This window comes from Grampus griseus (genome assembly GCF_964374135.1).
Source record: "Grampus griseus genome assembly, chromosome: 15".
Lineage (NCBI taxonomy): Eukaryota > Metazoa > Chordata > Mammalia > Artiodactyla > Delphinidae > Grampus > Grampus griseus.
In genome coordinates this window covers 18,283,103-18,301,945 of record NC_139009.1, presented here as the reverse complement: position 1 = coordinate 18,301,945, position 18,843 = coordinate 18,283,103, and the positions used below count along the sequence as shown (strand labels likewise).

Here is an 18,843-nt window from a genome sequence, read left to right as displayed (position 1 = left end):
CCTTACAGCAGATTACCAGCCAGGTGGCATGGCTAAGACTGAAACATGGTTCACTTAACTCCAAAGTCTGTGTTCTTTCCCCTAAACCTGACAAAATTCTGGCAGGAGGAATATCTTGAACAAAAACACTGAGCCTGGTGTGTTTAAAGAATGTCACATAACCACTTACCTAGAATATGGGACAAATATTAGGAGATGAAGCTAGAAAGGTAAGTTGGTACTTGACAAAGAAACCACAATTTCAGAGGCCTTGAATTCTACACTAAGAAGTTTGAACTTTGAAGAGCTTAAAACTAGAGAGATGGGATCTTCTAGGATAAAAATCGTGATGGATCTGCAGTGACTCAGCATAGAATAAAAGACATCAAGATTGGAAATGGAGAAGTAAGATTTAATTTGCAGAAGACATGATTGTGTAGAAAATCCCATAGAATCTTAAAAAGAAAAAAAAAGCTACTAGAAGTAATAAGTGAGTTTAGCAAAGTTGCAGGAAACAAGATCGATATACAGAAATTAGTTGTATTTCTACATACAAGCAATGGATATTCAGAAATTGAAATTAAAAATAACATTTACAGTAACATACAAAATATGAAATGCTTAGATATAAAACTGACAAAAGATGTACAGGACCTGTTTATTGAAAATTACAAAGTATTGTTGAGAAAAATGGAAGACCTAAATAAATGGAAAGCTATACATGTTTATGGATTGGAAGACTCTGTATTGATAAGAAAGCAATTCTCCTCAAATTGTTCTATAGATTCAAGGCAGTTTCAATCAAACTCCCACCAGGCTTTTTTTTTTTTTTAAGAATATAAGCTATGCAGTTTAATTGTATACATTGGTGTTAAGATTTTTGGTCTTATTACTTGCATATGTGATCTGTTTAACACTGTTTAAAACAGAAAATCATTGAGTAGCAATCAGATTTCAAAAAGTCTTCCAAGTACAGCCAGACAGTTGTCTATGTGATATGCTACATATGACAGCATAGAATGTACAATTATATTAGCACAGACTTCTTTTCCAAGGGGTATTTTCACACGTCTAATAGGTCTCGTGCACAAGATAACAGAAACAGCAATATCGGCGTCTCTCAATCACGTTAAGTTCATCAGACATATTAAAAGGGTAGCCCTTTTTAATAGAGAATTTTATACATATTATATATTTTTTTTAACATTTTTTTTTCTAAATTATCTCTGTTTTAGATAAATACAGAGCTTAGGAAATAATACTTAAATGAGAACAGTTTGGGCAAATCCTCAGGCTCTATCCTACAAGTGTTCCATTCAGGAAGATCTCAGTACTTCTTTTCCACTTTTTTGTAAAAATTTACAAGCTGATTCATAACCAAACCACTTTGGAAAAAGAAGAACAAAGTTGGAGATCTTATGCTACCTGATTATAAGGCTTATTATAAAAGTTATAGCAATAAGAATGGTGTAGTATTAGTATCTAGATTGGAAAATAGACAAGTGGAACAGAATAACTGGATCTACAACTGCATATTTATATAACTGATTTTTTATAAAGGTACAAAGTCAACTCAGTGGAGAAAGGATAGTCCTTTTTTTTATATATAAATTTATGTATTTATTTTTGGCTGCATTGGGTCTTTGTTGCTGCGTAGACTTTCTCTAGTTGCGGCGAGCGGGGGCTACTCTTTGTTGAGGTGTGCGGGCTTCTCATTGCGGTGGCTTCTCTTGTTGTGGAACGCGGGCTCTAGGGCGCGTGGGCTTCAGTAGTTGTGGCTCTCGGGCTCTAGAGCGCAGGCTCAGCAGTTGTGGTGCATAGGCTTAGTTGCTCTGCGGCATGTGAGATCTTCCTGGACCAGAGCTCGAACCCATGTCCCCTGCATTGGCAGGCGGATTCTTACCCACTGCACCACCAGGGAAGTCCTAGTCTTTTCAAAAAAGCAAATGACATTGGAACATTTGGATATCCATATGCACAAAAATGAATTTTGATTTATTCCTTACAACATATATGAAAGTTAACTCAAAATAGATCAGAGGTAAATCCTGAAATGTAAAACCTAGAACTGTAGAACTTCTAGAAAAAGACATTGGAGAAAATCCTTACAGCTTTGGGCTGCTCAAGGGTTTCTTAGACTGTTAGATACAACATAGTACAAGGTTTCTTTTTAATAGAGAAGTTTCTATAATCGATTGTGATAATGGTTGCATAAGTGAATATACTAAAATCCATTGATTTGTGTACTTTAAACGGAAGGATTGTATGGTGAATTATATCTCAATAAAGTCATTATTATCAGTAAAATAAGTTAAACATGCATCTACCATATGAGCCAGCCCTGTCACTCCTAGATCTTTACTCGAGAGAATTGAAAGCATATGTCCATACAAAGACAAATGTTTATGGCAGCTTTATTTGTAATCGCCAGAAACTGGAAACAATTCAATCTTCTATCAGTAGGTAAACAGACAAATTGTGGTACATCATACAATGTAATATTACTCAACAATAAAATGAAATGAACTATTCACATTCACTACAACATGGATGGATCTCAAAATAATAAATAATAGGCCGAGTAAAAGTCAGACCCCCCAGAAAGGGATGTATATTGTGTGATTTTATTTATATAAAGTTCTAGAGCATGCAGACTAATTTATAATGACAAAAAGCAGACCAGTGTCTTCCTGGAGATGGGGTGTGGGTCAAGTGGAGGAATGGGAGGGAGTGCTTTCAGTAGAGCAAAAGGAGACATTTTGGGTTGATAGATATGGTTATTATCTTGGTTGTGTGATTTTTCACAACTGTATACGTATGTCAAAACTTATCACATTTAATACCTTAAATGTGAAATTTATAATATGCTAATTACACCTCAAAAAAAGTGTTTTTAAAAATCCTAATGGATATGGAATCACCATACAAATTCTACATGATTTTGATAGGTAAAACACTGTCAAATCTATTTTAGAAAGGTTATCTAAAAAGTATAGAAAATGGAGTGGAGAACAGAGACATAGTTGGCATATTTATTCAATGAATTAAGCAAATATGTATTATGCTGGGCAATGGGTATCAATTAAAAGGCTCACAGACAAATGGAAGAGATACATGTAAATAAAGAATCACACAGTATGATAATGCATGCTATCTCATGACAGTATGTATGAGATAACTCTGACCTAGTTTGGGGGCAGTTAACAGAATCTTGAAGGATGAGTAAAGATTACGGTAATCTAGCTGTGAAATGAAAAAGGCCTGAAGTAGGTTAGGAGGGTAGGGTTGAAAAAAAAAATTCGAAAGACCTTTTAGAAGCAAAATCAACACAGTTTGGATATGGAAGTGTAAGAGAGGTAAGAGCCAAAGATTTTTTTTTTTTACATCTTTATTGGAGTATAATTGCTTTACAATGGTGTGTTAGTTTCTGCTTTTATAACAAAGTGAATCAGTTATACATATACATATGTCCCCATATCTCTTCCCTCTTGCATCTCCCTCCCTCCCACCCTCCCTATCCAAAGATTTTTTATTTAGAATGACTAAGTCTTTGATGGTAAGAATAACAGAGATACAGGAATTTAGGAGAAGGAGTAGACTGGGGAAGAAAACAAGTTCAATCTTTGACTTGAGTTGGAAGTTCTTGTGGATTATCCAGTTGAAGATATCTGGGAAGTAGTTGAAAGTACAGGCTTATCCCATTAGAAAAAAGAAGTCAGTTCTGCAAATATATCGTATAAAGAACTGATCACTATAGAAGTGAGTGGGCCTCTTCCAGAAGTGTATAGTATGAAGTAAGAGAGCCAGCGATAAAACTTGAGGTATCATCAGTGTTTAAAGGACAAAGGACCAAGAAGCGGAAGAAGGGGTGCTGTGAGGACAGAGGATGCCAGACTGTAGGAGGGAAATGTCTGGGAGAAGAAATGAAGCTATAAATCACCTCTGTGTTTTACCAGCTGGAAAATAGTATTCAGAAAAAGTTTTCTGTTTCTCCTAGAGAATTCAAAAAGACTCTGATAGGAATGTAAACTATTTTTATGTATTAACTTGGATAAAATTAAAAATTTAAATTTAAAAAGGCACCTTGTCCATCATTAGAGTTAATAATCTGTAGAAAGTGCTTTAGCTGTTTAGTTAGACGGACTTAATTCTGAAAATTAGGCTGCCGGACAGTGGTCTGCATCTCTTTCCTTTGTAAATAAGTGGCTTTCTAACCACTGTTAACCCTACTTTTTGTTTCCATAGGTTGATGAAAAAACCATAGGAGAACCTGGTTGGCTTTATGGTAGTTTTCAAGGAAATTTTGGCTGGTTTCCATGCAACTATGTAGAAAAAATAATGTCTGAAAAATCTGTGTCGCCTAAGAAGGCCTTACTTCCTCCTACAGTGTCTTTATCTGCTACCTCAACTTCTGAGTAAGTTTTTAGCTAATAATGGAGTTTACACGTCTCTGCAAATGTGTGAACACCTAATATGTATTTGTGTCAACCTGCTACTTAATCATATTGTAATCTGCACTGGACTCTCTAAGAGTACCTTTTGTTCCAAATTTAATTCTGATGTTTAGTAAATAAAAACATGGGTCAGTAGTTCATAATTTTTTTTTTTTGCCCAAGTTGTGTTTCAACACAATGTATATTATATACAAATAGATAAATTGGTAGTACTTCATAAGATTCTGAACAATTAAGTACACTTTTGTCATATTGTTATATTTATAGATCACTTTCTTCAAATCAACCAGCATCAGTGACTGATTATCAAAACGTATCGTTTTCAAGCCTAACTGTTAACACATCATGGCAGAAAAAATCAGCTTTTACTCGCACTGTGTCCCCTGTATCTACATCACCTATTCACGGACAGGTATGTATCTTTAATTTTCTTGTGTTTTATTCTTTGACATTGCTCCTGGTTCACATAAAATAGAATGAAGATTTTTGTACAAGGCCATCATTTACTCATCTAACCAAAGTTTGTATCATTTAGTTTCTTTTCTTACCATTCATATGTGATACGAAGTTGAAGAAATTATTATTAGAGGTTTCCCAACAATTTATTCTCATAGTAGCAAGTTGCTACCAGCTAAGGTTTCTGAGCTCAAAATATCATTTTTACAAATCTGATTATAGTCTTAATTTGTAGTTATTGTAAGAAGAGCTTGGGCTTGGGGTTTTTTTGTTTGTGTTTTCCTTAAGTAAGTCATTTGTGTGAGAACTGTGTTATATATATGTTTAGCCTCTGGTTTGGATGTAACCGAGATGCCAGCATTGTTACGTTAACATTATTAAAAAGAAATCGCAGACTTCATCAGAATAGAGTCCTTCACTCAAAGAATGTTTATTGTGTGACCACAGGTTCCAGGCATTTATTATGTGCTAGAAATTTAATGGAAAAAAAAAAAAACCTCTGCCATTAAGAAGTCAATCTAATGAAGACAAACATATAAATAAATAACTGTATGAGAAGTGTTGTAATAAAGATATTTTATGAAATCTTAAGGGGTATAGGAGAGAGCATTTCAATTCAATCTGTGGGAATTGGAGCAGGCTTCACAATAGGTAAGGCATTTCAGTCGAACCTTCAAAAATGAGCAAGCTTTCACCAAACAAAGAAGGAAAGTTATTCCTGTGAAAGAACAATTTGGGAAAAGTCACTGAGGCATGTTAACAAGAGGAGTTTATAGGAAACAAGTATTGTTTATAGTGTGGCTAGAGTACAGGATTCGTGAAGAAAGGGTTAAGTGAAGTTGGAGAGGTTGAGGTTTATTTGTGAAGCATTTAATACCATGCTAAGCAACTGGCAGTGGAAAGCCCATGAAGGTTTTTAAGAGGAGAGTTGAAGTGTATATTTTAGAAGGATAACTCTGGCAGTAGTATAGAGGCCAGATTGTGGAAGGAAGCAAAGGAAGGAGACCAACAAAGGGAGGATATTACAATAGCTAAGTAACAGATGATGTGAACCAGTAATGAAAATATATAGAAGAGGAGATGGACTTAAAAGAGTGTTAGGAGTCAGCATAAAATTGGCAATTCATTGAATGTGAAGAGTGAGGAAGAAGTTGGAGTTAAACATACCTCTTCAGGGTCTTTAGCTTGAGTAACTGAGAGGATGGCAGTATCGGAGGAGTGGGTTTTGTGGGTTCTAAAAGTGATTACATTTCAGACGTGCAACTTAGGTATTTGTAGGAGGGACAACCTGCTGGGAAGGCCCAGCAGGCAGCTTGATTTACAAGTCTGGAGCTCAAAAGATAAAGTTATAATTAAGATACAGATTTGAGAAATCATAGGCATAAATAAGATTAGGGAAATCATGTAAAACAGGAAGGGAAGGAGACTGGACCAAAGAGGAGCCATCGATCACCAGAGAGTGAACTTCACGAACTGCAGGGGTTTTAGTGATGTCAGCACTGTTCAGAGATCAGAGAAGGTAAGGGTTTGCAAGAAGCTTTTGGCTCTGATGTTATCAATGATCTTGTCAAGAGATTCAGTATTGTGATGGTTACAGAAGCTAAATTAGAATGGACTGAGGGGTGAAATTGGAAAGCAAGTTTAAGACTGTTCTTTCTTTAAGGAAGTTAGAAGTAGAAGTAAGGGGACTTCCCTGGTGGTCCGGTGGTTAAGACTCCACACTCCCAATGCAGAGGGCCTAGGTTCAATCCCTGGTCAGGGAACTAGATCCCAAATGCCACAACCTAAGATCACACATGTAGCAACTAAGATCCCAGTACAGCCAAATAAATAAATAAATATTTTTTAAGAAGTAGAAGTAAATAGAGAAGTGGAAAGTTAAAGATTCAAGAGAGAAATCACAGTGTTACAAAATATTGTTAGAAGGTGGGAGGACATGATAAAAAGTTTAGAGCACAGGTGAAGAGGCTAGCCCTATCAACAAAATGAAAACACTACTTCCTCTGAGAGAAGAAGGAAAGAAAGAAGGATGAATGAGAATAAGAAGACGTTATGAAACAGAAAACAGGAAAGTGGAGGGAGGCCCATCACAACTGCATCTCCACTCCTAGTGGAATAAACAGAATCCACTGCAGTGAGGAGACTTTGGAAACTGGAGGAGAGAAAGGGTTCCCCTTTTCATTTGTTCTGTGATACATACTTGATGGATCTATGAGTATACTTCTTGCATACCCAGGGTTTACCTTCCATACCTGTGATACTTAGTGCCAAGATGTTTCCTTGAATGGTAGCTGTTGGGTCTTTAACTTCACAGAAGGCTATTCAGGTGGTTGTCTGTCATATATAATTTTAAGTTGGTTAGTAGATTAAGTCACCATTGATATTAAGTCACCACCACACCAAACTGATCTGCTGTTTGAACAGTAAGTATGTTATATACTAGAAAACAAAAATCATGGTTACCATTGTGTTTTTTGTTTGTTTGTTTTTAATTTTGTGGTTTTGATTTCACAGGGACAGGTTGTAGAAAACCTAAAAGCACAGGCCCTTTGTTCCTGGACTGCAAAGAAAGATAACCACTTGAACTTCTCAAAACATGATATCATTACTGTCTTGGAGCAGCAAGAAAATTGGTGGTTTGGGGAGGTGCATGGAGGAAGAGGATGGTTTCCAAAATCTTACGTCAAAATCATCCCTGGGAGTGAAGTCAGGCGGGAAGAGTAAGCATTTTTTTTTTTTTTTTTTGGGCGGTACGCGGGCCTCTCGCTGCTGTGGCCTCTCCCGTTGCGGAGCAACAGGCTCCGGACGCGCGGGCTCAGCGGCCATGGCTCACGGGCCCAGCCGCTCTGCGGCATGTGGGATCTTCCCGGACCGGGGCACAAACCCGTGTCCCCTGCATCGGCAGGCGGACTCTCAACCACTGCGCCACCAGGGAAGCCCAAGAGTAAGCATTTTTGTGTGTTTACATGAGGCGTGGATGTTGGTATTTTCACTGATGAGTCAGCCACAGTACAGTTGGCTGTGCAGGAAAATTAAAAGTTTATGCTTGAGTTTGATATCAGAAGGGTGATTCCTAGAGTAAAAAAATCATACCTCAGATGATTTGGTCCAATTTTTGAACATCTTTTAATCTAGTTATTTCAGATTCCTAAAGTTTTCAAAGTGCTTAAGATTTTAGATCTGTTGCTTTCTTTGTACTAACATCAGGTCAGTTAGAGAAGTTATTTTTCATTTCCTTTGGAGGTTTCTCCCTTATTATTTACTGTAAATTGTCAATATTTAGACAAATCAATACCAAGGGCCTCGCCTTTGCCAGAGTGAGGCGTTCCCATCTCTGGGCCTCCAGAGTTCCCTGAACATCACGTTTCTTACGGCTCATGACACACTGTGTTGTAGTTATTTACTTTCTTACCTATATCCCTTATTAGGTCATAAACTCCAGGAGGGTGGGATTCACGTCTTTTTTGTTCATTTTTCAGTTTTTCCATACCTAGTGTGATCTTAATGCATAGTAGCTGCTCAATCATATTTACTTAGTAAATGAGGAGAGAAGCGAATGAAAGGACAGTCAAATGAATGAACTTTTGCATGAACAAAAAACAAAACCAGATAAGGTCTCTGGCCTTTGTTTCCCAGTCTGTAAGGGAGTCAGGTCATCAAACATCTTTAATACAAACAAATAAGTACTCTAATATAGCTGTGGGTAATTATCATTTGTGTTTTATATGGAAATTGATCTAAATAGAAAAGCAAAATGATTTATTGAAAAGGAACGGGGTCTTTGGAAATCAAGAGCCTTGAGTTCTGATTCTGCTATTTTTGCCAGACTGTATGGGGTAACCTGCTTGGTCTCTAGTTTTTTAATTGATTGAATGAAAATAATAAACTAAAAAACCTTTAAAAATCCTTTCAGTGCTAAGGTTCTATACATCAATTTTCAGTTCAAATGCAGAAATTTACTTTTCAGACTGACATGGAATTTTAGATTTAGAGTGTGTAATAACAGGAACAACAATAATACATAGCTGATATGTATGCTGGCACTGTGCTAGACCCTTTATAGTAATTATCTTATTTAAACTCCATGACATTTTACAGAGAAGGAAAACTTAAACACAAAGGGATTAAGTTTAAATGCCTTAAAGGGCATTTCTTCTAACTTTTCATTCAATTACTGATCTTTTCTAACAGATAAGGCATGCAACTCGAAATGCTGCGGTAATGGAGAATTCAGCAAGGCAGTCCATTCAGTGTGCCCATGAGTTGTAGTAAGGGTCCCCTCTGTTAACCTATAAACTGCTTCACTATACAATTTACTCACAGGTCCTGGGGAGCCCTGATGTATTCTACAGATGTCTAGTTCTTAAAATACCACAGTTTTCCAGATTTTTGAAAACAGTTTCCTGGGTTAAGTTGGAAATAAAAGCTATGTATGTTCCAAAATGTAAAAATAAAGTTCTGTTATTTTTACATATTTTTAAATGTACTGTGCTCTAAACAAGTAGTAAAATTTATATACTGCCCTTATTTTTCTCTAAACCAAGCCAAGTCCCATGTGTGCTTTACCAAATAACTGCCCATTTACCAATGCCTCATGTCTTTTAAGTTACTTTAGAAAGGCAAAATATCTCACATTTGAAAAACTGTTTATAAATCATATTGAAATTACCTCAGTAGATTTAAAAAAATTAAGTCGTTTGTAAGTAGGCAGTTCTTAATCCACTAGGATTTTGCATATGAGGGTATTTCTAGCCTGTGTACTGAGACAATATTTCAATTAATTTTAGCCCTTAAAAAGAATGCACTGCTAAAACCTCCTGTTTTCATCAAATCACCTTTTTTATTTACTTGTTGATGTCTTTTTTTTGTTATTTTATTATTTTTTTTAATCTGCTTGTGTGTATATTTGGCAGACCAGAAGCTTTGTATGCAGCTGTAAACAAGAAACCTACCTCTGCAGCCTCTACAGTGGGAGAAGGTGAGCTTTTGGAGATTTATAAATTAGATGGAAGTCAAATTAGCTACTGACTTCCCACAGTTGTTACTCTCCTTACTTCTGTGTCTTCAGTGTTAAAGTGAGGTTAGGAAAACCTGCTCCCGCTCTATTTCACATGAATATTGAGGATATAAAAAATATATAGCTGAAAATACTTGACGCTTTTAGAAAATCATTACTATAAAAATTCAGCATAGACTGCCTCAATAAATAAGATCATAGATAAGTGTTGCAATGAGATAACATGAAGTCTTTTGTTTTCCTTTTATTATATATCTAGATTATAGATGTTTAGAATATAAGGAAATTTCAGTACATTTAGTTGTTTATGAATTGCACTTGTTTGTTTGTTTGTTTGTTTTTGGCCTTACTGCGCGGCTTGTGGGATTTTTAGTTCCCTGACCAGGGATTGAACCCGGGCCCTCAGCAGTGAGAGTGTGGAGTCCTAACCACTGGACCGCCAGGGAATTCCCTGAATTGCATTTTCTTTTCTTTTCTTTTTTTTTGCGGTACGCGGGCCTCTCACTGTTGTGGCCTCTCCCGTTGCGGAGCACAGGCTCCGGACGCACAGGCCCAGCGGCCATGGCTCACGGGCCCAGCCGCTCCGCTGCATGTGGGACCCTCCTGGACCAGGGCACAAACCCGTGTCCCCCGCATCGGCAGGCGGACTCCCAACCACTGCACCACCAGGGAAGCCCCCTGAATTGCATTTTAATTACAGTGTACCATATAAATCATTAAGTAGGATTTGAAATCAAGATACACTTTAATCATAAATATTACAAAGAATTTTTTTATTGCCCTTTGGGTTGTTTGAGTATCTTAATTTTGATATTGTGCTGAAAAATGTCCACCCTTATTTCAGACAGTATTGTTATTTAATAGTTGTGTAGGTTTATAAATGAATTATATATTCACTGTAAAATTAGTTGAACAGTTTAAGTACATTTTGTTTATATTGCTCAAGAAAATCAGCTTAATGGTAAATTAAACAGTTTATTCAGTATCTACTACATTAGAGATTGTATGCTAGAGCCTGAAATATACACGGATGAATAAAATAGTTTCCCAAGTGCTCACAGTAAAATGGGAAGGCTAGGCATATAATTGTAATAAATTCTATAATGAATGAACAAAAACATAATTTTGAGTAGGACCTGTGAATCCACAGAGGTGGCCACGTTGAATCATCTTAAACAATGAGTAAGTTCTTGCTTAGTGACGAAGAGAACGCTTGGTGGACAGAGGGAAAGGTATGAGCCAGGGCTCAGCTGTGAAAGGTTAGGGAACTCGAGTCACCAGCAAGGCTGCAACCAGAGGTTTACTGTGGAATAACTGCAGTGGAATGATCCTAGGAAAGTGGTGAGGAGCATTTTGGAAAGGACCTGGCTTGTTGCAACACACCTTAATCTTGTAAGCATTTTTCATCTTCTTAAGTCAGCTAAATTGAATAATACGGAAATGTGGATAGTAAATAGTTTCCGGATACTGGTTCTGGCCATCTCCAGTTTATGATCTACTGAGCAAATTTCATGTCAACAAATACAAATAGTACTAGAAGAAAGAAAAAGAGACTTCTAAAACCTGGTCATTGACTGTTTCTTCTAAGTACTAGTAATCATCTGAACAAAAAAACAAAGCCAGTATAAAAACTTAGACATTTCCCATAAGGTTATTCATGAACAAATATTTATTGAGCATCTATTCTGTGCCAAGCACTGTGCTAGGAGCTGGGCCATTGTGATGGAAATTGGCCTCTAGTACTGATGTCAGCTGAATAGTGGGCATTTCCATAACTGTATGTAAAAGAATTAAAGAGAAAAGAATTTAGCAGATTAAACTATATGTAAGAAGGTTAAAAAAACTTTTCATGTCTTGACTCTCTGTAAAGATACTGATATCTATTTGTAGTTTTGGGGTTATTCTCTGTGACATGATGATGATGATGGTGATGATCATGGTGATGACGATACGGTTGGGGAAAAAAGAAACCCTGTGATAAAGTTTTATGTTCAGTCAAAGACGTAATCTTTTTCTAAGAAGTTATTAAATAATTACTTCATTCCATTTTCTACCTTAACATCTCTTTACATTAAGTTTCCTTAAGTCACAAGGGCTTTTACAGTAAAATTACTCAAGATCTTGGAGATCAACAGTTGTTGTTTTTTTACTTCTGTAATCTTGCAACCAAAACTAGTTTCTTTTTGCTTTGTTTCCTACAGAGTATATTGCACTTTATCCGTATTCAAGTGCAGAACCTGGAGATTTGACTTTCACTGAAGGTGAAGAAATATTGGTGACCCAGAAAGATGGAGAATGGTGGACAGGAAGTATCGGAGATAGAACTGGAATTTTTCCATCAAATTACGTCAAACCAAAAGATCACGAGGTAGAGTTAGTTTGATACAGAAACAGAAGCATTCCGTTCCTGTTGATCAGGGTTCATATTTAAAACAGATGCATGTATATGGTTTTGGTCAGGCTGCTTTGGTTACAAGGAAGCCACTTAAGGTAGCTTCAGTAAAATGTAGTTTATTATAGGGATCCTGTTAGAGAGATGAGGGCAAAACTATTTCTATGAAATTCCAAGGACAAAAGCCATAGATAGGGCTGGGCCTTATGATAACTGAAGTTAGGGAATGGTCTGGATTCATGGAGGCTTACAAGGGACCGCCTTGAAGAAGTCTGTAAATCTTTAAGGCTCTGACATGAATGTGACCCAGCCCACACTCTGAGTTCCTGCTGCGTTTCATCCCACCACTAGTATGATATAGTGTAGCAGTTCTCAGACTTTTTGGTTTCAGGAACTTTTTACATTCTTAAAAATTATGAGGGACTCCAAAGTTTCTGAAAATATATGGATTATATCTAGCAATACTTTCCATATTAGAAATTAAAACAGAAATTTTAAAAATATTTATTAATTCATTTTGAAATAACAAAATTAAACCCATTATATGATGACATAACTTGCTTTTTAAATTTTTTTTTCTGTTTTTTTAAAATTTATATTCTCTTGCACATAAAAGTCATAAGCACATATGTATAAATATATTTTTTTCCTCATTTTAAGAACCTATCCCACTTTATTTTTTATTTATTTTTTTGTATATGTCCAATGAACGTTTATTATTACTATTATTATCATTACTGTTACCACTGCTTCTCCCCTTTTAGGAATACAGGGAGAGAGGAAGTGTGCATGTAGTGTGCATGTATACTTCCGACAGACAATTTGAGATTTAGAAGCCTCTGGAGCAGTAGTTCTTAAACTTTTCTAACTCAGAGAGGCTGGTGAAAATTACAACCTCTCCTTGAATAAATTCACCTACACACAAAATATTGTACACAGTTTTGCGAGTGGGATAAGGACCCTTAGAAGGGATAAGCCCTTTTAGCATAAACTCTAGACTTCCCAGGGTGGTGGGACAAGGAGCCAGACGCAGTTCTATAGACAGTGTTTACAAGCACTACATTACGTGTGGAGAGAGAACGCAGACACATTTAAAAGAGACTTTAAAATAGCCACTGAACTCATGTAGCCAACATTCAACAGAGTAATAATTAACATGTGTCCAAGCCTCTGTTGAACATTCTGGAAAATGCAAAGATCTATAAGACTCTAGACGTCAGGGTCTCAGATTCTCGTGGTGGAGAAGTACTAGACCAGAGTCATGTTTAAGGTCCAGGGGCATGGAGCCAGGAGCCAGCTTGCTGGAAGTGGCGACTGAGTGGCTACACTCATTACTGTAAAGCTAATGATGAATTAAAAACATTTACTGAGCTGCTGCAGTCGATAAAAGCCCCAATTAAGGCACCATTAAGGGACTTAACCGCGTAATGGTGGGGAAGCATTCCTGAAAAGGTTTAATGATCTCAGATCCTGACATAGCCGGGAAGTCATTAGTCATTAATGCCAGGTCTAGATCTTGATTATGAAGTTCTCTATAAGAAAACACTTGGCATATAATAGCACACAAGATTATACCTGATTTGTTACAGAGAGCAAGATATACCTTTTCAAACGTGTTTTTAAATCTCTTATGTGTTCAGGTAAGAAAAGTGGCCAATTATGAGCAGAAACTGCCTAGTGAAAATCCATAGCATGATCGCATGCCAATTAGATAAGCAATACCACTCAAGTAATAATAGTAATAATATAGTAATAATATTTCCATTATAATAATAATGGAAATACAAAATGGAACATGGTATTGTACTAATTAATAAGACTGTGACTGTACCTATAAAGTAATTTGATTAATTCCCAGTGTAATGTGTGGAAACTCCTTTAACATAAAGCTACATTGAATCTAGAGAAAACTAAGCAGGTAGAGTCTCTGCCTTCTTAAGTATTCATGCACTTACTCGTTCATTCAACAGCTGTTCACTGAGAGCATCTGTGTAAGGCTTGGTCGGGGGCATTGGGAAACAGGTGAACAAAGCAGTCAAGGTACTCATGAAAGATACAGTCCAAATAAATGATGATCGACTGTGATAAGTACAGTGAAGGAACAAACATGGTGCAGGTAACAACAGACTGAAGATCTTTTAAGATGAGGTGGTCAAGGGAAGGCCTCTGAGGAGCTGGTTCAACAAAGACCTGAACTGTAAGGAGGCCAGTCTTGAAAAGGCAAAGCAGGGGAAGAAACGAGGGGTGGAACTTCTTGGCTGTTTAGCATCTGAATTCCTTTCCTGAATTCCTTCCCAGGGTGTGAGTCTTGGTAAGGGGCAGGCTTCTCCAAAGCCCACCTACTCACTTTCCTAGCCTTCCTTGCAGTTAGAGTGTGGGAACATGACCCAGGCTTGGTCAGAGTCATCTGTCCAAGGCAGTGAATCAGGAACTAGTGATACCAAAAAGCATAGCTGAGAATTTCTTTTGGTGGCAATGAGTGTGGTAGCAACATTCAGTTTTTGGAGCAGTGATTCCAGGATATCCTTGTCTAAGGGAGCATTGCATTCAGAGGCAAAGGCAACAGAGCCCTCTTCAGGCTGGTTCTGGGTGTGATTTTGCCTGAAGTTCTGTTTGTCCAGCTTTGCTTTGTCTCTTCCTAATCTCCAGACCTCGTATTGCAGCCTTCCTGGAAATTCTGTGAGCCACCCAATACACTCCATTTCTCTTAGGCTTAAATCAGCCAGAGTCGGTTTCTGATGATTCCATCTAAAAATCCTGATAGACTGGAGTACATTGCAGGTAGATGCATATGCAATAGCCCTAAGGTGGGAGGAGAGGGAGAGAGAGCTTGGAGGAACTGAGAAAAACCCTGAGTGGCAGCATTAGAGAAAAGGTAGCAAGTGAATAAGATGGCTGCAGCCGGCGAGCCAGGCAAGAGGCAGAGCAAGCAGGTGTGCGTAGCAGAAGCCGGAAATGTGCTGGGCCTAGCCTTTTCTCAGGGACACTCAACTAGCTCCCGTGTCCTGATGGGATGTGTCTCTACTGGTCTCTGAGGGCTCTGAGGCAGCGCTGAAGGGTTCTGGTTGCGTGGTTGCCACTCTGCTGTGCCAAGGAATTCCAGACTGTTCTCTACTGAGAAGGCTAAGCCTGAACTTGTCATTTCCTGCTCTGTGAGATCGCTCTCTCTTTCTCTCCTTTAAGTACCAAGATATGTATCTCTAAAGGCATTTATAGCATTAATTTGGTTATATGTTTTTGAGTGTCATATCCATCATCAGACACTAGCTAACTCCCTGGGGTCACAGTGGGGAGGTGGGATGATTGCATGCCTTGGATTAAGACAGATCTGGATTTTATCTCAGACAAGTTGCTTCACTTCTCTGAACCACAGTTTTCTCATTTGAAAAATGAGGATAGTAGTACCTCATTGAGGATTACATGCCCTGTAAGTTACTATACAGTGCCTACCACGTAGTAGGCACTCTGTTATACTAGTCCTTTGTTCCTTAGTATTTCATGGAATTGAATAGACTCTTCTGCAGCTAGGAAAACAATATAAAATCCTTGCTTTTGTGCTTACCTTATTGTAAAGTGCTAATTTAGAATAAAGTACCTTACATTGCTTTCTTAGTTCAGAATTTGATCATGAAAATTTCCTTTTTCTTAAAAATTCCCTAAAGAGTTATTGCTATTTATTCAGCTCACTCCAGCAAAATTACTACCCCCCCCCAAAAAAAGACCATTTTTCCCCTTCTAACATCCTTATATTAATGATGTAGACTACAATTAAAACACTGCATCCAAAACCAGAAGGTAGATTTTGTTATTCTTGAGAAACAGAGGAAGATATTACTCAAGTCCTGATTGTCTTAGCCAAAATATTCCCTTATGTAATATTCCTTGGGCTTGAGTCTTTTTCATTTTAATAACTTGAAATCATAGATGTTCTATAGGTTTGTCATTGATTGACCAAATACGTAACTCAGCTCTGAAGATATTAAAAACTTTAAAACATCACAAAACAAAAATCCTAGAGCCTCCCAAACCCCTTGCTTACTGACTTGAACACCGTAATTTAATCTAATGAATTGACAGTCTTAGAATCCTTTTCTTTCCTCCTTGGCTGCTGGTCTTTTTTTTTTTTTTTTTTTTGAATTTTATTTATTATTTTTATAAATAAATATAAATAATAAGCAGGTTCTTATTAGTTATCCATTTTATACATATTAGTGTATACATGTCAATCCCAATCTCCTAATTCATCATACCACCACCACTTGCCCCCCTTGTTGTCCATACGTTTGTTCTCTACATCTGTGTCTCTATTTCTGCCCTGAACACTGGTTCATCTGTACCATTTTTCTAAGTTCCACATATATGCATTAATATATGATATTTGTTTTTCTCTTTCTGACTTACTTCACTCTGTTTGACAGTCTCTAGATCCATCCATGTCTCAACAAATAACCCAATTTCGTTCCTTTTTATGGCTGAGTAATATTCCATTGTATATATGTACCACATCTTCTTTATCCATTCATCTGTTGATGGGCATGTAGGTTGCTTCCATGACCTGGGTATTGTAAATAGAGCTGCAATGAACATTGGGATGCATGTGTCTTTTTGAATTATGGTTTTCTCAGAGTATATGCCCAGTAGTGGGATTGCTGGATCATATGGTAATTCTGTTTTTAGTTGCTTAAGGAACCTCCATACTGTTCTCCATAGTGGCTGTATCAGTTTACATTCCCACCAACAGTGCAAGAGGGTTCCCTTTTCTCCACACCCTCTCCAGCATTTGCTGTTTGTAGATTTTCTGATGATGCCCATTCTAACTGGTGTGAGGTATTACCTCATTGTAGTTTTGATTTGCATTTCTCTAATAATCAGTGAGGTTGAGCAGCTTTTCATGTGCCTCTTGGCCATCTGTATGTCTTCTTTGGAGAAATGTCTATTTAGGTCTTCTGGCCATTTTTGGATTGGGTTGTTGCTTTTTTAGTATTGAGCTGCGTGAGCTGTTTATATATTTTGGAGGTTAATCCTTTGTCTGTTGATTCGTTTGCAAATATTTTCTCCCATTCTAAGGGTTGTCCTTTCATCTTGTTTATGATTTCCTTTGCTGTGCAAAAACTTTGAAGTTTCATTAGGTCCCATTTGTTTATTTTTGTTTTTATTTCCATTACTCTAGGAGGTGGATCAAAAAAGATCTTGCTATGATTGATGTCAAAGAGTGTTACTCCTATGTTTTCCTCTAAGAGTTTTATAATGTCCAGTCTTACATTTAGGTCTCTAATCCATTTTGAGTTTATTTTTGTGTGTGATGTTAGGGAGTGTTCTAATTTCATTCATTTACATGTAGTTGTCCAGTTTTCCCAGTACCACTTATTGAAGAGACTGTCTTTTCTCCATTGTATATCCTTGCCTCCTTTGTCATAGATTAGTTGACCATACATGTGTGGGTTTGTCTCTGGGCTTTCTATCCTGCTCCATTGATCTATATTTCTGTTTTTGTGCCAGTACCATATTGTCTTGATTACTATAGCTTTGTAGTATAGTCTGAAGTCAGGGAGTCTGATTCCTCCAGCTCTGCTTTTTTCCCTCAAGACTGCTTTGGCTTTTCGGGGTCTTTGTGTCTCCATACAAATTTTAAGATTTTTTGTTCTATTTCTGTAAAAAATGCCATTGGTAATTTGATAGGGATTGCATTGAATCTGTAGATTGCTTTGGGTAGTATAGTCATTTTCACAATATTGATTCTTACAATCCAAGAACATGGTATATCTCTCCATCTGTTTGTATCATCTTTAATTTCTTTCCTCAGTGTCTTATAGTTTTCTGCATACAGGTCTTTTGTCTCCCTAGGTAGGTTTATTCCTGGGTATTTTATTCTTTTTGTTGCAGTGGTAAATGGGAGTGTTTCCTTAATTTCTCTTTCAGATTTTTCATCATTAGTATATAGGAATGCAAGAGATTTCTATTCATTAATTGTGTATCCTGCAACTTTACCAGATTCATTGATTAGCTCTAGTAGTTTTCTGGTGGCATCTTTAGGATTCTCTATGTATAGTATCATGTCATCTGCAAACAGTCAGTTTTACATCTTCTTTTCCAATTTGTATTCCCTTTATTTCTTTTTCTTCTCTGATTGCTGTGTCCAAAACTGTGTTGAATAATAGTGGTGAGAGTGGACATCCTTGTCTTGTTCCTGATCTTAGAGGAAATGCTTTCAGTTTTTCACCATTAAGAATGACGTTTGCTGTGGGTTTGTCATATATGGCCTTTATTATGTTGAGGTAGGTTCCCTTTATGCCCACTTTCTGGAGAGTTTTCTATCATAAATGGGTGTTGAATTTTGTCAGAAGCTTTTTCTGCATCTATTGAGATGATCATACGGTTTTTCTTCTTCAGTTTGTTAATATGGTGTATCACATTGATTGATTTGCATATATTGAAGAATCCTTGCATCCCTGGGATAAATCCCACTTGATCATGGTGTATGATCCTTTCAATGTGTTGTTGGATTCTGTTTACTAGTATTTTGTGGAGGATTTTTGCATCTATAT

General features: G+C 37.1%; 1 protein-coding gene across 3 annotated transcripts in view; it reads left to right on the top strand.

Annotated features, from left to right (window-relative positions):
- Positions 1–18,843, top strand: part of ITSN2 (intersectin 2) — a 158,887-nt gene that overhangs the window by 89,829 nt on the left and 50,215 nt on the right. For all 3 annotated transcript variants that reach the window (XM_082671863.1, XM_082671862.1, XM_082671864.1), the window contains 5 exons: positions 4,225–4,394; positions 4,701–4,845; positions 7,404–7,609; positions 9,803–9,867; positions 12,108–12,274. In XM_082671863.1, the coding sequence (XP_082527989.1) occupies positions 4,225–4,394; positions 4,701–4,845; positions 7,404–7,609; positions 9,803–9,867; positions 12,108–12,274 (753 nt within the window). The remainder of the gene's footprint in view (positions 1–4,224; positions 4,395–4,700; positions 4,846–7,403; positions 7,610–9,802; positions 9,868–12,107; positions 12,275–18,843) is intronic.